This window comes from Myxine glutinosa, chromosome 12, assembly GCF_964187855.1.
Source record: "Myxine glutinosa chromosome 12, kmMyxGlut1.1, whole genome shotgun sequence".
Classification (NCBI taxonomy): Eukaryota; Metazoa; Chordata; class Myxini; order Myxiniformes; family Myxinidae; genus Myxine; species Myxine glutinosa.
Window position 1 is genome coordinate 6,973,726 of NC_136272.1, and position 18,467 is coordinate 6,992,192.

Below are 18,467 nucleotides of genomic sequence, written 5' to 3' on the forward strand. Positions count from 1 at the left end.
CATCAATATATGAAAAAAAAATTAGGTTAAGTTATTTTCTATACAGTTAACATGATTATTATCATTATAATACACAAAGGTATTTATTTCTTTACAACTTGTTTTTGTCAAAAGTAATGCTTTATCGGAACCTGTTGCGCACAACTCCGTCACGGCCCTCATTCACGGTCCTCACTCCCTCGCCATCGATGATCTATCCAACATGGCGCAACCGCAAGCCGTGCCCATCAGTCAGCTAGCTCTCCCGCAGCTAGAGGCATTGAAGAGCCAGGTGGAGCAGGTGAGGCCGCTGAAGATGAGGTGTTTGTAAGGACCTTTGGGTGTTTTTGTCTGGATTCAAAAACCTAAAACCCATGCCTCTTTGGAGGTAGCTTAGTAGTTAGTGTTTGTTGTTGTTGTTTATCGGTCTTAATATCCTGCTGAAGATTACAGAATTGAATATAGAAATGAAAGACGAAGTAACTCATGGAATGTAGTGGATTGGTTGTAATGTAGAATAAGTTACCTATACTGTATACCTGTATACTTGAAGAATTCTGTATGGACGCTTTAAGAAATTAAGGGTCCCTCGAACCACTGAGGCGATCAGGTCACAAAGCGACTGGAACTGTACACCACTTGGGAAATAATAACCTTCTCTGCGGTGAACAGCATGGTTTTCGGATTGGGAGATCTTGTGATAGTGATACACAACTCGAACAATGGACGAGAGACCTGGATGATGATGATCACATACTGAGATGTATAGAGTGGATGCGGATGGTCACATACTGAGATGTATAGAGTGGACGGTCACATACTGAGATGTATAGAGTGGACGGTCACATACTGAGATGTATAGAGTGGACGGTCACATACTGATATGTATAGAGTGGACGGTCACATACTGAGATGTATAGAGTGGACGGTCACATACTGAGATGTATAGAGTGGACGGTCACATACTGAGATGTATAGAGTGGACGGTCACATACTGAGATGTATAGAGTGGACGGTCACATACTGAGATGTATAGAGTGGACGGTCACATACTGAGATGTATAGAGTGGATGGTCACATACTGAGATATATAGAGTGGATGGTCACATACTGATATGTATAGAGTGGATGGTCACATACTGAGATATATAGTGGATGGTCACATACTGATATGTACAGAGTGGATGGTCACATACTGAGATGTATAGAGTGGATGGTCACATACTGAGATGTTTTGAGTGGATGGTCACTTTTTTTTTTTTTTTTTCTTTTTTTTTTTGTATACAAGATCGAGGCTCGTGAAAGAGCGAACATTAATCACACAGACAAACAGACACACAAAACAAATAACATCGGGAGCGGTAGACAAGATGGGGAGAGAGGGGGAAGGACACAAACACAACATTTGAGAGCAGGGACCGAGAGACATGGAGAGATCGAGAGAACTGTGGGAGGGAGAGGGCTTTGGGGGGGAGGCATGGGAAGGGGGGGGGGTGGGAGAGGTATAAAACATATGGACACTGCCAAGACTTCCAGGAAAGAAGTTGGAATTTCAAACAAGGTGGATCTGGGGTGAATTAGTGGGGGTAGAAAAGATCAAGGTTTTGGATGGGGGAAGATAAGAGATGGTGGTGAACAGCTGTTTTGAAGACCTGGAGGGAGGAGTGTGATTGAAGTGAGTGTGGGAGTTTGTTCCAGAGGCGGGAGAAAAGAGGAATGAAAGAGTGAAGGTGAGCAGAGAGCCGAGATTTCGGCAGTTTAACCATCAGAGGGTGGCTGGCAGATCTTGTGCGACCTGTAGGAATATTTGGGGGACAGAGCACAGAGAGAGCTGGGGGAGCAAGGCCGGAGAGGAGTCGGTAGAAGACAGAAAGACCACCTACCTGCCTGCGGTGAGTGAGTGAAAGGCCCTCAGAGATAGCTTCATCGCAGGAGATTCCAATGATTCTGAAAGCTTTGGATTCAACAGCGTGAAGCCGAGCCAGGTGTGAGGCAGGAGCACCAGCCCATAGGGGAGAACAGTATTCCATTGAGCTGCGGATGAAAGCCTTGTATGTGGTGAGGAGCTCAGGTGTGCCTAGGAAGGACTTCACACGACGGAGGATGCCCAGTCGGCGACTGGCTTTGGAGGCCAGCTTGGAAATGTGGTTTTCCCAAGAAAGATCATGGCAGATGGTGAGACCCAAAAGCTTGAGCGACAGAACTTCTTAGAGAGGATTGTTGAGAAAGTAGATGGGAGGGTTGTCCAGTCGATCTTTTCGGAGAGACATAGTAAGAGTGTGAGATTTGTCAGGATTGAAAGACATGTTCCACATGTTTGACCAGTCTGTGATTTTGTCCAGGTCTTCAGAGAGTGAGGAGGCTGCAGACTGCCGATCTGAGGGAAGAGGAATGGAGCGGCAGAGAGTGGAGTCATCAGCAAAGAGATACAGAGGATTTTCCAGAGAGTCGGAGAGATCATTGATAAAGACCAGAAAAAGCATCTGAGAAAAGCATCAAAAAACATACTGAGATGTATAGAGTGGATGGTCACATACTGAGATGTATAGAGTGGATGGTCACATACTGAGATGTATAGAGTGGATGGTCACATACTGAGATGCATAGAGTGGATGGTCACATACTGAGATGTATAGAGTGGATGGTCACATACTGATATGTATAGAGTGGATGGTCACATACTGAGATGTATAGAGTGAATTGTCACATACTGAGATGTATAGAGTGAATTGTCACATACTGAGATGTATAGAGTGGACGGTCACATACTGATATGTATAGAGTGGACGGTCACATACTGAGATGTATAGAGTGGACGGTCACATACTGAGATGTATAGAGTGGACGGTCACATACTGATATGTATAGAGTGGACGGTCACATACTGAGATGTATAGAGTGGATGGCCACATACTGAGATGTATAGAGTGATGGTCACATACTAAGATGTATGGAGTGGATGGTCACATACTGAGATGTATAGAGTGATGGTCACATACTAAGATGTATGGAGACGTACCGGACAGAACGAGCACATATGAAATCAGTAATCGGGTCAGATTGAGATGTGAAATTGGTCATTGGGTCAGATTGGGATGTGAAATCGGTCGTTGGGTCAGATTGGGATGAGAAATCGGTCATTGGGTCAGATTGGGATGTGAAATCGGTCGTTGGGTCAGATTGGGATGAGAAATCGGTCATTGGGTCAGATTGAGATGTGAAATCGGTCTTTGGGTCAGATTGGGATGAGAAATCGGTCATTGGGTCAGATTGAGATGTGAAATCGGTCTTTGGGTCAGATTGGGATGAGAAATCGGTCATTGGGTCAGATTGAGATGTGAAATCGGTCTTTGGGTCAGATTGGGATGAGAAATCGGTCATCGGGTCAGATTGAGATGTGAAATCCGTCTTTGGGTCAGATCCCGTACATGGCAGCTTCCATTTATCAGAGGTCTAAAGTGGTCCATGATGGAAGGAGCAACCAAAAGTCTGCAGACACTATGTAAGGTGTGTCTGCCAGAGTGAAGTGAAAACCGAGAATGAAGAAAGAGATTTGGCTGTTCTATTTGATACAAGATGTCCAAGAGAGCAAATGTTAAACGTGCAATCATCAAGAGGTCATTCTCACGAAGGAAAGTGCTACTCCGACTTTACAAAACCATAGTACGACTAACATTGGAATAGCACATCTGTGTATGGTACCCGGTTTTCAAGAAGGATGAGGATCTACTTCAATAGGTCCAATATAGGACATAGGTCCTTGAAACCTGACCTTTGACACTTAAAATATTTGGTCAGATTGAGAGTGTTGAAGTTGCCTACACGAGTCTGTAGGAGCCAACGGACTGAACTCATTCAGCCTTCAAGATCATTCCCATGTTGAGGTTTGGAAATTCTCCATGATGGACGAGGGATCAAGAATTAGAGGACACGACATGAAGATAAGGAAACTGCATTGCACATACCAACTAACACAAAATGTTTTCGCTGTCGGAAACTTCAACAAATGCAATGGATACGTCGTCAATACAACTACCGTCAACCGGTTCAAATCCACATTCGAGAAACACTCGGGCTGACCATCCACTGAAGTTCCTCCATCAACGAAGGTGGATGGAGGTTATGTTTTCACCCCTGTGTGTTTGTTTGTCTGTGAACAAGATATCTCAAAAGGTTGTGGACGGATTCGGACGAAACTTGGTGGGCAGGTTGGTTGTGTGACGAGGAAGAATAGTTTCAATTTTGGTGAAGATCTGAATCCGGATACATTAATTTTATAATTGTTTTAAGTGATTCTTCACCATTGAGTGATCCTGCCAAGAACGATATATAGCATGATATCTCCGTAAGTTGTGGATGAGTTGTTACAAAACTTAGTGGACGAGTTGGTTAGGTGACAAGACCATCCCGATTAGATTTTGATTCAGGTACAACTCCAGATGTGACCTGTTAGTGGGATACAAAACATAAAATGTTCAGTATGGCGGAGGTATGCTCTCTACCGAATGCCATTCTAGTTACCTTAGCTTTAGATAGAGGAAGCATATATTTAACCGGCCACATTCATCTTAAGATGCCGTGTTTCTATTACATAAACACGTTAGTCGGTGAGAGTGCAAAACTGAAATTAATAAAATTGTGAGAAGTATGAAAATGGATGATTAGGGGAGCAAAACGTGGATAGGAGAGTGTGGGAGGAATGGAGAAAAGAAGGCAAAGACCTTGAGAATGGAAGGGAGAGGCTCATGTGGAGTATTTGGGGGTGGACGAGAGGTCAATCAAAAATTCCGCCATTTTGTGTAAATAAATAGCCTCTGATGCAATTTTACTGGTAACGCTCCATTGGGTGTTCGAGAGTGACATCACTACCGGGCGGACTGCCTTAATTTTGGTACTGGTAGTGACGTCACTGGAATAACCATTAAAATTACATTTTTTGTATGCAGTCAAGGATCATGGAAGAAGAGCTAGGACAGTAAAAACGGGGAAACATCAACAGCAGGATAGAGCAACACTGGAAGAAGAAGGGTTAAGAGAAGTATGAGAGAGTGAGTGGAGGAGGGGAGGATGGCACGGGGTCAACAAGCTAGTTACCAGCTCAAACACAGCAAGGGAGTGGGGGTGGGGAGGAAGAGGGTGAAATAAGAGGAAGTAAAAACTGGATTGAGGGGCAGAGGGTGAGGACGTGACTAGAAAGAACAGGAGGTGCAAGGTCAGAAATGAGGCGGCAGAAGACAGAGGAACCATCAACCTGTGTGCAATTCAGAAGTAACAGGCCCAGCGATTCGGCTTCATCACAGGAGATGCCAATGATTTTCATGGCCTTGGTCTCCACAGCAACAAGATACGAGAGGTGCAAAGCCGTGACGCTAGCCCAACGGGAGAGCAGTCCTCCATCCAGCTGTGGACGAAGGTCTGGTTGGTTGATAGAAGTTCGCATTTGCCAAGGAAAGACGACACAACAGAGGATTTAAATTCGGTGTTTGGCTTTGGAGTCAAATTCTGATAGGTGATGCACCGAAGAGAGATTATGGCTGATGGCGAGGCCCAAAAGTTTAGGGATTCGTTGGGCGTGATATGTGACGAGTGGCAGGAATTTGGAATAGCTCGCCTACTCTTCACGACAGCCTTGGCTTAACGTGAGCAGATAGGACACCTGGCATGACGTCCTTTATGCAACACCTTTCCTGCAAAACACCAATCCGAGTTTATATAGTCCTGTCGGAAATTGAATCTACAGTGCCTATAAAAAGTCTGCACCCCCTTTCAAAATTTTCACCTTTTGTTGCCTTATAGCCTGGAATAAAAATGCATTAAATCAGACAGACTTTCCACCTTTATTTACACATCGGAATCCACAACCTCCAAGTGAAAAACTAATTTGAGAAACTTAATTAAAAATACCAAACTATAATATTTTGGTTGGATAAGTGTCCACTCCCCTGAGTCAATACTTGGTGGATGCACTTTTGACAGCAATTACAGCTGTGAGTCTGTTGGGATAGGTCTCTACCAACTTTGCACACCTTGATTGGACAATATTTGCCCATTCCTCTGTACAAAACTGTTCAAGTTCAGTCAAGTTGAGTGGGGAGCGTTGATGGGCAGCAATCTTCAGGTCATGCCACAGATTTTCGATTGGATTCAGGTCGAGGCTGATTGGGCCACACAAGGACATTTATATTTTTGTTCGTTACACACTCGGGTGTATTTTGGCTGTGTGCTTTGGGTCGTTGTCATGCTGAAAGGTGAACTTCTGTCCCAATTTCAGCTTTCTTGCAGAGGGCAGCAGGTTTTCCTCCTCTAAGATTTTTCTGTATTTTGCTCCATCCATTTTCACTTCTATCCTGACAAGTGCTCCAGTCACTGCTGATGAGAAACATCCCCATAGCATGATGCTGCCACCACCATGCTTCACAGTGGGGATGGTGTTCTTTGGGTGATGTGCTGTGTTGGGTTTGTGCCAAACGTAATGTTTTCCATTTAGGCCAAAAAGTTCCATCTTGGTTTCGTCAGATGACAAAACTTTTTTCCACATGGCTTCAAAATCTCCGGAGTAGTTTTTTGCATACCTCAAACGGGACTTAAGGTGGGCTTTTGAGTAATGGCTTCCTTCTTTCCACCCTACCATACAGACCAGTCTTGTGGAATGCCTGGGATATTGTTGACCCATGCACACAGTGACCAGTCTTTGCCATGAAGGCCTGTAGCTCTTTCAAAGTTGCCATTGGCTTCTTGGTGGCCTCTCTGATGAGCCTCCTCCTTGCTTGGTCATCCATTTTTGAGGCTCCTTGTTGCTCGTGTTTGAGTCTTTGCTGTGAAATGTACTACCCAGCAGAAGAAACCTCCAGGAACAGCTGATTTTATTCTGAAATAATCAGAATCACTACAATTTAACAAAGGTGGAGGCCATTTAACTTGGTGTGTGATTTTGAAGGTGATTGGTTACACCTGAGCTAATTTACAATTGCTATTATAAGGGGGGTGGATACTTATCCAACCAAGATAATCTAGTTTTGTATTTTTTATTACATTTCTGATATTTGTAGAATTTGTTTTTCATTTGGAAGTTGTATAAATAAAGGTGGAAAAATTCTGATTTAGTGCAATTTAATTCCAGACTATAAGGCAAGAAAAGGTGAACATTTTGAAAGGGGTTGAAGACTTCCTATAGGCACTGTAGATCGAGCATATCAAAGGTAAATTTGCTACCTCTGAACCACAGTCTCATTTCTGTCGCTCCCACTCACCTCCCCCGCCCCCCCAAATAAAATTGGTGACTCCTCGTGTTTTGGGCATGATGGGCAGCTCACCCCCCCCCCCCAATCCCCCCCATGTATGTTGTTGTTCATAACATAAATTGTTTTGGTGAGTGTTCTTTATAATGATAGTGCTATAACGTGCAATAAAATGTCCCGGTAATTGAAACAACTTTTGATGCCTTAGTAATTGCCAAATTATTAATTTCCCATTCCTAGGAAGTCGATTTCTTTTCATCATCCATGCAACAATTGAAAATCGCTCAAAACAAGCTGAGAGTATCGAAGGAGTCATTAAAAATGATTAACAAAGACACAGCAGGTACGTTGGTTGGTTTACTCTTTTTCTGTAACATTACCCAGAGGTGTGTCCTTGTCTGCCTTCGATACTGACCTATGATCATTGATCATGTTTGTTGGCTTTTTTGCAGATAAAGAAATATTGGTGCCTCTGACTAGCTCCGTATCCTTTCAATCGGATAACAGTATGGCTGTGCAGGATCTTGCTGCAAAAAATATCCAACGACACTCCGATATCACGTTCTACGTTGGTCCTCGGTTTGGGGAGACTAATTTAAGGATAGATGTGGCCTGCATACCTTGCAGATTGAAGGAATTCCCTTTAAAACAAAGTTTGAATTGTGGTAAATATGTAGTAAATAACAAACCAAGATTACATAATTGATAAGGAATACCGTCTACCTGGAGCACGAGCCCAGTCAATGAATGCTCCTCTGATGTCAATCAACACTGCTTCGGACAATCGTTGATGTAAATCTCGATTGCTGGCACGAAATACTGAATAACATTCCACCCAACAATCTCCAGAGAGCCCAGACAGAGCGAAATCCCACTTGACCGTTGTCGCACTTGGTTGAAAATTCGGAGAAAATATTCCTTGAAAATAGGAACGCCGGCAAAAAGAAAATGTCACTCATCACATATGCACACATGTACCTTTTGAGGAAATTTTTAATTTTTTTATCGTGAAAATTCATCGTAATACAAATGAGATTGCAAAAAATAATGATCAAAAATGTCAAAATGAATAACCCTGGTGCGTTTCTGTCAATGTGCATACTGCCATGTCCACGTATGTCCTTTGTAGGTGAGCAAACATGGACGTTGTAAGCATATTAAAATACAGAGTGTCTGTCTGTCCATTTTCAATTACGGACTCAAAAACGGTTTGGCGAATATCTACCAAATTTTGCATCCATGCCAGGGGTGCCCAGGGTCAGGTCATGGACATGCAATAACCTCTGCTGGATGGAGTTAAATGCTGTCAGTCGGCCATCTTTGGTCAGGTTGCAAAACAAAATCTTCTGCATATGCATACTCATGTATTGTCTTTGTGCAAAGTTTGAACAAAACCGGTCCATGCATGTCCGAGATATGGTTGCGGATGTACGCACGCATGGACAGACGGACAGATGAGATCCAATCCATAAGCCCCCGTTTTGGACTGAGTTCAAAGGGGGCTAATAACCCATCCCGTGGCATACCTAGAGAAAAAGTGCTCTCGGAAAATTTCAGGCCCATATAACCCACAAAGGATATACCCACGTGCCAGGATTTGTGCCCTGTTGCCAAGTTTGTTGTCGAGCGCTCGCCAGATAGCTTGATCACTCAACCAGGCACTCCATTCGAAACCGTCGATGAGGAACAGCTGGCTTAGCAAGGCTAGCTTGGTAACCTGGTAACTGAATACACCCCAGGTTTCCTCTGCACATGACCGGGAGATACCTGATCTCCATATTTAAAGGAGCCGACATGACTTTGATGTCAGCAGCCAAGGAAAGGCTCTTTTCAAATACAACTGTGGTAAATAACCAATTAACATGAAAATAAATATCTTGAAAAAAGTTTGTTAACCATAATAATTAAAGCTTACTCTGCCGATGTGTTAAAAAGCAGCGTGGTTTCCGGTACTGATGTGACCAGAAACTACGCTGGTCATCCATTAGAAATATATAAATACCCAGCAGGCTGTTTAATTTTATATTGTTCCACGAAATCGTCCACACCAAATCCCTGCAGGACGATGTCTGCTGTCAGTACAAGAGAAAACGATAAAGATTCACGGCCGAATTCAAGCTGAAAGTTAACGAAAAAGGGGATGGTTTCTGGAGAAGAAGAGGACGAGAGTGATGATTATATGGATTGCGTCACACCTGGGGAGTCTTCAGTTACCAAGTAGCTGGCTAGTGCTTGCCAAGCTAAGCCGTTCCCTATTGACGGTTTTGAATGGAGTGCTTGGTTGAGTGCTTAGGCCACTTGCTCAACAAGAAACTTGGTAACTGACCAAACCGCAACACTTACCGATTCTGAGCTGCTTTGAGCAGCTGTTCCACAGCGACAGGACACATAACATGAGGACTTTGTGGGCCTTACGGAAGACAACCTACCGGTACCTTAAATAGCTGAAATTATATATATATATATATATTTAAATTGTGTGTGTGTGTAGGTAAAATATGTGAAAGAATTGTAAATTAAAGATATTAGAATTAAACTAGCAAAAAAGAAACTGCCTCTTTTCGTATCTCCTTGATTAATTTAACTATGTCACGTGCCATATAGTGAAGCACCGTATAACCAGCACAAGAGTATACCCTGCAGTTCACCATAATTTAACGTACAGGTTGCGTGTTATTTCCGTGAAAATACGGTACATGTACACGCTGCTCAATGACGCGTAGACACTGTAGAGAAAGGTCATTTTAAAAGATTGTGAGGATCATTAATGGCACAAAACAATGTTACCCTTTTGCAGTCCTTAATTCAAGATCTCAGATGTATGTTCCAGGGCAGTTAAGTAATGTGAATCACGTGATAGTCGATATCGGAACTGGCTATTACGTACAAAAGGTAAGTCACGTGTTTTTGATTGTTTAGTGTCTCGCTTTTGACTCAACAATCCTCTTCCCCGTAAAAAAAAATGGGAATTAAGGCACGTCTCGCTCTCTGTGCAGACAGTAGAAGAGGCCGTGGCGTATTTCCAGCGCAAGGTTGAATTTATCGGCGAGCAGAAGGATAAAGTGCAGCCAATGCTGCAGGAAAAGGTGATGATGAGACGAGGTAAGGTGTCGCCAGGTCTGACTTCGGTCTGACCAATACTCGATCTCTCAAAAGCACATTCCCGATTGTTTGTTTTTGTGTGTGCCAACATTTTTCCATTTCTACTTCTGCTCGGGATTGCTTTTATTGCAGTAACGCCTGATTTTGGATCACGTGAACATAATGTGAAACTAGAACAGCACTCGGTATAGCGCATACCTCCACCAGGCTGAACAGTTTACGTTTTGTATCCCAATAATAGGCTGGATCTGAATCCGGATCTTCACCAAAATCTAATCATTTTGTCCTTGTCACATACACTACCTCTCTGCCAATTTTCGTTTGAATCCGTCCATAACTTTATGAGATATCTTGTTCACAGACAGACAAACAGACAAATGAAAAACTAGAACGGGCACTCGGTAGAGCGCATACCTTCGCCGCAGCTACTGTTCTGTACTTGGCATGGGAGTGTAGGGAACAGAACAACAAAAATACGATTTTGACCTTTTCGTGACCTTGACCTTGACCTTTGACCCGATTGCTCCCAAAATCTAATCAAATGTGTCCCGTATAATAACCAATCATCCCACCAAATTTCATGCAATTCGGTTGAATACTTTTTGAGTTATGCGAATAACATACACACACACACACAGACATACAAATAAATACACAGCGATCAAAACATAACCTTCCGCTTTTGCGAAGGTAATCACTCATAGAGCGACACTTGGCAAAACAGAACAAAGTAGAATGGCACTCGGTAGAGCTGATATGTAAATCCTATTCAAATTTCAAGTCGATCTGATTAAAATTGAGGATTTTAGAAATTTGAAATCGTTATTGACCTTTGGCCTATGTTGACCTTTGGGCCTATGCTGATCTCAAAAATAGTTCGTGATTGAATTCAGTTAGCTGAAATGAAAATCCCATTCAAATTCCAAGTCAATCGGATGAAAATTGAGGATTTTAGAAATATGAAAAAAGTGGTTGAGCTTTGGCCTATGTTGATCTCAAAAATAGTTGGTGGTTGAATTCAATTCGCCGATATGAAAATCCCATTCAAATTCCAAGTCAATCGGATGAAAATTGAGGATTTTAGAAAAATTGAAATTGTTGTTGACCTTTTGGCCTATGCTGATCTCAAAAATAGTTGGTGGTTGAATTGAGCTAGCCGATATGTAAATACTCTTCAAATTTCAAGTCAATCGGATGAAAATTGAGGATTTTAAAATTCGAAAAAAGAGGTCGACCTTTGGCCTATGTTGACCTTTTGACCTCAAAAATATATAGGATTTTGTTGGACCACAAACTCAACCATTTGGTGAATTTTCGTGAAGATCGGTTTAAAATTGTGATCTGTAGGTAAGTATAAGTGAGCGGACAGACAAACACACACACAAACCGGAGCGATCAACATACTTGTAAAACGAAGTTTTATTTTTTTTGCCAAGTAACAAATAGACAGGGGACAGTAACAAACAAACATAACCTCCATCCATCTTCGGTGGCGGAGGGAATAATCATCTGAAGCATATTGTCTGTTTGACTTGAAATGTCACGAAGCATTGTTTTCGGATTGTGTGAGGCGGGAGTAGGTGAACAGTGATCCACGTTGTCATATTTACCTCCACCACCAAAGGTGTTTTCACCCCTGTCTGTCTGTCTGAGCAGGATATCTCAAAATGTTATGGACGGATTATGACAAAACTTGGTGGGCAGGGGCAGGTTGTGTTAGACAAAATGAAGGACAAAGTGATTTGATTTTGGTGAAGATCCGGATCCTGATATGAGTTTTTTTTAATTTTGAACTTCACCAAAAGTGATTCTCCACCAATGCAAGATGGGGCCTAAAAACGGTATATAGCACAATATTTCAAAAAGTTGTGGACGGATTATGACAAAATGAAGGACAAAGTGATTTGATTTTGGTGAAGATCCGGATCCTGATACGAGAGTTTTTTAAATTTTGAACTTCACCAAAAGTGATTCTCCACCAATGCAAGATGGGGCCTAAAAACGGTATATAGCACAATATTTCAAAAAGTTGTGGACGGATTATGACAAAACGGACGGATTCGGATGAAACTTGATGGATGAGTTGGTTTAGGTGACAAGACGAACGAACCGATTAGATTTTGGTTCAGGTTCAGATACAGATCCGGCCTATCAGTGGGATACAAAATGTGAACTGCTCAGCCTGGTGGAGGAATGGGCCGTACCGAGTGCCCTTCTCGTTTCATCCGTTACTAGAATACAAGACCCGTCGCGGACGGACGCAGGCATGCCAAGACCGAGCTCCTTTTATATATAGATTGATTTTGAAGATGTGCCTTTGCCTTCTGCATCGTGCGCAAATATTTTGTCATTTGCTATCACATGTCTTGCAGCCGTGGTGGAAATCTTCAATACGAAGCTCCAGCAGCAAATGGCTGCTCTCTCAACAAAGCCAAGTACCCAAAACGTATAATGTAATCTCCCCGCTCCTCCTCCAAGCCCCCTTCGTCGTCGCCTCCTTCTCCTCCTTCTCCTCCTTCTCCTCCTCCTCCTCCTTGTCCTCCCCCACCCTATTGCACCTCATTGCTGCTGTCAGGAAATTGACAGCAATAGGAAACGCTTTGCCTTACCCTTTTGTAAACTTGCTGATATTTTATTGCCTTTCACATTGTTTATTTTATTTAAATTGGAGTTTCTGTCATCGAGAAGATGTGACCGAAGAGCGGGAGGAGTGTTGAAGCTGGTTTGGGGAATTGCTTGATAATTCTATAGTTTGTTCATCACGTTTTTTTTTTTAATGCAATTAAAAAATAATAATAATAATTGTTTGCGAGATTGCTTCTTTGCCAGTCTGTGTTTCTCCTCACTTATCACATGATAAAAGTCTGGCAGGGTGGTGCAGAGTTAACTCACTTACCTTTGAGCTGTTTGGCGTTTGATTCCCGACCTGATCGTCATGTCTGCATGTCGGAGGCATGTCCGCTTGCATTCCGCAAGCATGTCAAGCCGGTTGTCCCGACGACTCGTATCGGGCGTTAAAGATGGCTCGGTTTCCACGCAGAGTGGACGAGCTATCATCCTGAACGAAGGCATCCCAGGCCCATCTTTGTTGAATGACGCAGGGTTCACAGAATGAAGAACATGGAATAGAACAATGGACACGAATGAATGAATATTTGTAGCAACTTGAGGATTATATTAAAACAACCCGTCTGCAGAAGTTTCTTGAATTACTATGACGATAAAAAGAACCGATAGTTTCTTCTCGTACTTGCGATTCTATGAAACTTAAGTGTATGAGTGTTACCATTTCCCTGAGCAAGAGGGTTAGTTCAGGTTAACAAGGCTAACCAAATACTTGGGGTCATCAAATGATCGTCGGAGTTTGGATGAGGAAACCTGTTCAAGGCACAAGTACATCCATTGTTGGAGTAGGATATCGATAAAGTTGAGAAGGTCCAGAGAAAAGCTGCAAGGATGATGAGGGTCGGCATGACGTCAGTTGGATACGCGACCTCCATGTTGGTAAATGGGAAAACAAAAGCCGTTGCACGCACGATCACTCGTACGATCGCCGTTCATTCTCACTTTCGGAAACGCACTCGCTCATCTCTCGCTTTGGCTGAATTATTGATACATTTAGTTCATGGAACTGCTTGTGATGTCCTATCGGTACAAAGAACATTTGTACTTGTGTGCTTCCACCTCTCGCCCCATCTTATCTCCCGCTCCCTTTATTTTGTCTGATGTGTCCGTTTGTTTTTTTGTCATTAATGTTAGCTCTTACACGAGCCTCGATCTTGTATACAAAAAGAAAGAAAGCCTGCATTACGGAGACAGCCGATCAATCTCGCCGGGGTGACCCAGAGATCCCCCACATCCAGGATGGTGTACCCCCGCCTTCACGAATTCAGGGCCACGACAGTGTTGGAGAAATGGAAAGAGGGAAAGGGCCGGCCCATGGAGACCGATCAGCACTCTGACCGTGACTGCGCCGCCCTCGCGAATCCGGGCAGCAGAGAAGAATGGGGATCATTTGGCCCCCGACTTGCGTTATACTAGGACTACAACTGGGAAGAGGCGTCCCCGATAGTTGTTGGTGGTGGTGGTTGACCTGTTCTGTGTGACGTTACCTGGGCGCATGCACAGTGTACGTTGATCGTAGAATAAACATGCTGAGCTGACCCGGGTGTTGTCTTGCATTTCGCCCCTTAATCCTGCGGATACATCACGATAGTGATGGTGATGATACACCACCCACAGAAATCATTTATGATACATACGAGAAATGTTGTGGTAAAAGTGTTAAACAGATCACGAGATCGATGTGCAAACCATTGCACTGATCAGTAACCATCCATGATCGATCATGCAGTGACTGGATAAGACAATCACCGATCAAACAATGACAAAACAACAACTACAGAGTTCACGTAACACCTTACCCCATGCAGTCTTGAGAAAATGGGCATTGGGAGTGTCTCCATCTGTTGCTTTGCGTTTTGCATCAAACTAACAATGCTAGGTGCCGCCATGTTTGTCTGAATGCTGAATCTCACTTACTCTGCCCCCAGGGCGACACAGTGTGAATATTTTGTCCAAGTACTGCTAAACGGAGGGTTTTTGAAAGTGCCAACAAGGCGATTTGTGTTCTACAATCTACAATGTTAAAGTATATAAATCATTACAAATAAAATAAAAATTTTAAAGGTTGAAAAAAAAAATTCCTAAAGTTTATCGCTGTTGATGCAGTGTCTTGTACACCGCCTTATTCAACATGTTACATTAGTTCTTTGTACCTGTTGTTTATGTCAGTCGATGCATGTTGTTATTATTCATCCAGTCGAATTAAAACAGTAAAAGTTCACAATTTTAAAAAGCTGGACCTACTAGTACAAGTCGGTAAAGGCGACGTTTCGGCGAGAATCCACACGTCTTGGTCATGGCAGACTTGAAGTGAAGAAGAAGCTTGAGAATCGCCACGTGACCAATGCCGGTGGTAGGGAGAGTTCGTCTGTAGCCGGGAGGGCGAGTTCGCCTGTAGCCGACAGGCTGAGTTCGCCTGTAGCCAGCAGGGCGAGTTCTCGCCTGTAGCCGGCAGGGCGAGTCCGTCTGTAGCCGGTAGGGCGAGTCCGTCTGTAGCCGGTAGGACGAGTCCGTCTGTAGCAGGTAGGGCGAGTCCGTCTGTATCCGGTAGGGCGAGTCTGTATCCGATAGGGCGAGTCGGGCTATAGCCGGCAGGGTGAGTTCGCCTGTAGCCGGAAGGGCGAGTTCGCCTGTAGCCGGAAGGGCGAGTTCGCCTGTAGCCGGTAGGGCGAGTCTGTATCCGGTAGGGCGAGTGTATCCGATAGGGCGAGTCGGGCTATAGCCGGTAGGGCGAGTTCGCCTGTAGCCAGTAGGGCGAGTTTGTCTGTAGCCGGTAGGGTGAGTTTGTCTGTAGCCGGTAGGGCGAGTTCGTCTGTAGCCGGTTGGGTGTTAATGTGGTGCAGGCATGATGGGCCGAATGCCCTTCTCCTGCATTTACATTTCTTGTGTATCGATGTGCCTAAGCAACATGGCGGCTCACACAGCATTATGGGATAACTCTGAAAACCCTCATTACTTCGCCACCAAAGGTGGACGGAGGTTATGTTTTCACCCCAGTCTGTCTGTCTGTAGTTTGTTTGTGAACACGACATCTCAAAAGGTTGTGGACGGATTTGGACGAAATTTGGTGGAGAGGTTGTGTGTGTGACAAGGACAAATTGATTCGATTTTGGTGAGGATCTGAACATGGATTCGGATATGAGAATTATTTAATTTTTAACTGATTCTTCACCATTGAGAGTTGTTAGTGACACCATTGAGTGCCAAGGAAGAATCGATTCAATTTTGGTGAAGATCCGGATTCGGATCCGGCTAGTAGAATTTTAAAGTGATTCTTCACCATTGGGAGATAGGGCCAAAAACGATACATTGCAGGATATCTCAAAAAGTTGTGGACGGATGATTTTGATTAAATGTGATTCTGTATTGTGATTTTCTGGTCTACTCTGGGATACAAAACGTAAACTGTTCACCTGTATAGAGGTACGCTGTCTACTGAGCGCCGTTCTAGTTCCTTCTCTTTTTGGGTTCCCTGACCTTTCGAGATTTTTCTCATCACTCTTGACACATAAATAGTAAATCTTGATTGGAGTGTGTTTGTAATGTTTGTTATTGCATTTTATCGCAACACCCAAAGTCACTTTATTATTTCAGGTATCGTGAGTAGTATTCTATGTACCAGACTCGGTGGTGTAGCCTGAGACTGAGAGGCCGAGGCCTCCAACTCATCTGAAAAGGTTACCAATTTTGGTGATCACCAGAATGTCTGTAAGAGTCTCTTATTTCGAGGAATTGAACGTCTGCCGGGTTCTGAGTGGTGTGTCTGCCGTGAAAGGGACTGAAAAAGGTCTCGAAAATGCGCTAGATCACCTGAAATGGTTACCTGCTGAAAGCACATCACGATGCTCATACACCATCTGCTGAGCACTGCTGCACCACTGACAGATTTAATGGTGTAAATGCCCTGACATACCCTCTTTAGGGGGTATAGGATGCCATCAGAGGAGGTGGGATGACAATTCACATGCCTTTGTATAGGATGCCATCCGTAACTGAAGGTTCACTCCAGGAATCCCAGTATGGTCGAAGACAGGGTGATACACCTTGCCTGGTGTCTGGCCATCTGTCAAGAATCATGCACTGTAACTGAGTGAGTTCTGACTGAGTAGCTTTTTGAAGATCTGCATACCTCTTGTCAGAGATAGATAGAAAGTCCAACATTGAAATGTGCTCCAAGTTGTCCAGTTCCGAACGAGTATCTGGCAGATAGGCTCTAGAAAGGGTGTCTGGAAGTTGCATATCCTCCCCTCTTCTGTACCGAATGTTGAGATCATACCATTGCAATCGCAGTAGCATGCTCTGTAGTCTCATCGGAGTGGACAGCAATGGCTTCCTGGCGATCATTTCCAGAGACATGGTCATTGTAGACGGTGACCGTTTTCCCAAATATATAACAGTGAAACTTCTTGCAGATATGGACTATGGACAGCATCTCCTTCTCTATTTGTGCATACCGTATCTCCGTCTCTGTGAGAGTCCTGGAACTGTATGCAATGGGTCGGTTGTCCTGGATGAGAACTGCACCAAGTCCACTTTGGCTAGCATCACAGTGGATCTCGACTGGTTTGTTGACGTCGTCGTATGTAAGATCAGGCGGATGACAGCAAAGTTCCTTCAGTCTCTGAAATGCTCACGCTTAAGCTGGTTGCCATTGATATTTAACGTCCAATTTCAACAGCTCTCGGAGTGGAGCTAACTCGTCACTCAAACGAGGGATGAATTTTGACAGATACGTGATAAATCCGACGGAACGTCTCACAGCTTCTTTATGGGTCGGAATCGGCATAATGTGAACTGCCTCTACTTTGGCCGGATCAGGAGATAATCCATCAGCAGACAGTACATGTCCTACATACTGTACCCGTGACTGGCAGATTTTACACTTCTGCATATTCAACTTCAGATTGTAATTTGTTGCTCTCTCGATGACCTTTTTCAGGATTTGATCATGCAACTCCACGTCTGGACCAGCTACAACAATGTCATCCATGATTGTGAATGCTCCATCAATGCCTTCAATCAACTGGTCCATAATCCTCTGAAAAATTTATGTATCTCAGATACCAGATTCAGATGGCACGGATGGACGGAGTTATTTGCAGACTATTTCTGACACCATGGTAACATAAGCAAGACCCCAACGTCAGGACATCCGGTCCGCCCCAGAAGTCTGGTTATTTTTCTGGGTCCCTCGGACAATCAACAACCAACAACAATAACAACAATGTAGTTGCTTCTGCATTGCAGGCACTTCGAACATACATTATATACGTTATTATGCATATTTAAAACATGAATTTAAGGAATGGGTGGCGTATTAATACATCGCACTACATTGTAAAAACGTTTTAAAAATGTAACAAACGATGTGAGTTTATCAGTCAAAGTTTAAAACTGAAAAAGCTGGACTTACAAGTGGGGATAGTCGACCTGTTCGGTACTATATTAGATATATTGAGGTAAACCTCTTTCACAGGTCTTCGTCTTCTCCTCTTCTTCTGCTTCTTCTTCTTCTTATTCTTA

At 43.5% G+C, this 18,467-nt stretch overlaps 1 protein-coding gene across 1 annotated transcript; it reads left to right on the forward strand.

The window, feature by feature from the left end:
- Positions 1-142: 142 nt before the first annotated feature.
- On the forward strand, positions 143-14,482 carry PFDN5 (prefoldin subunit 5). The gene is made up of 6 exons (XM_068100609.2): positions 143-280; positions 7,458-7,560; positions 7,670-7,701; positions 10,035-10,109; positions 10,214-10,319; positions 12,692-14,482. Exons 1-6 carry the CDS (start codon positions 203-205, stop codon positions 12,769-12,771), a joined length of 474 nt encoding a protein of 157 aa, XP_067956710.1. The 5' UTR covers positions 143-202; the 3' UTR covers positions 12,772-14,482.
- Positions 14,483-18,467: the final 3,985 nt, after the last annotated feature.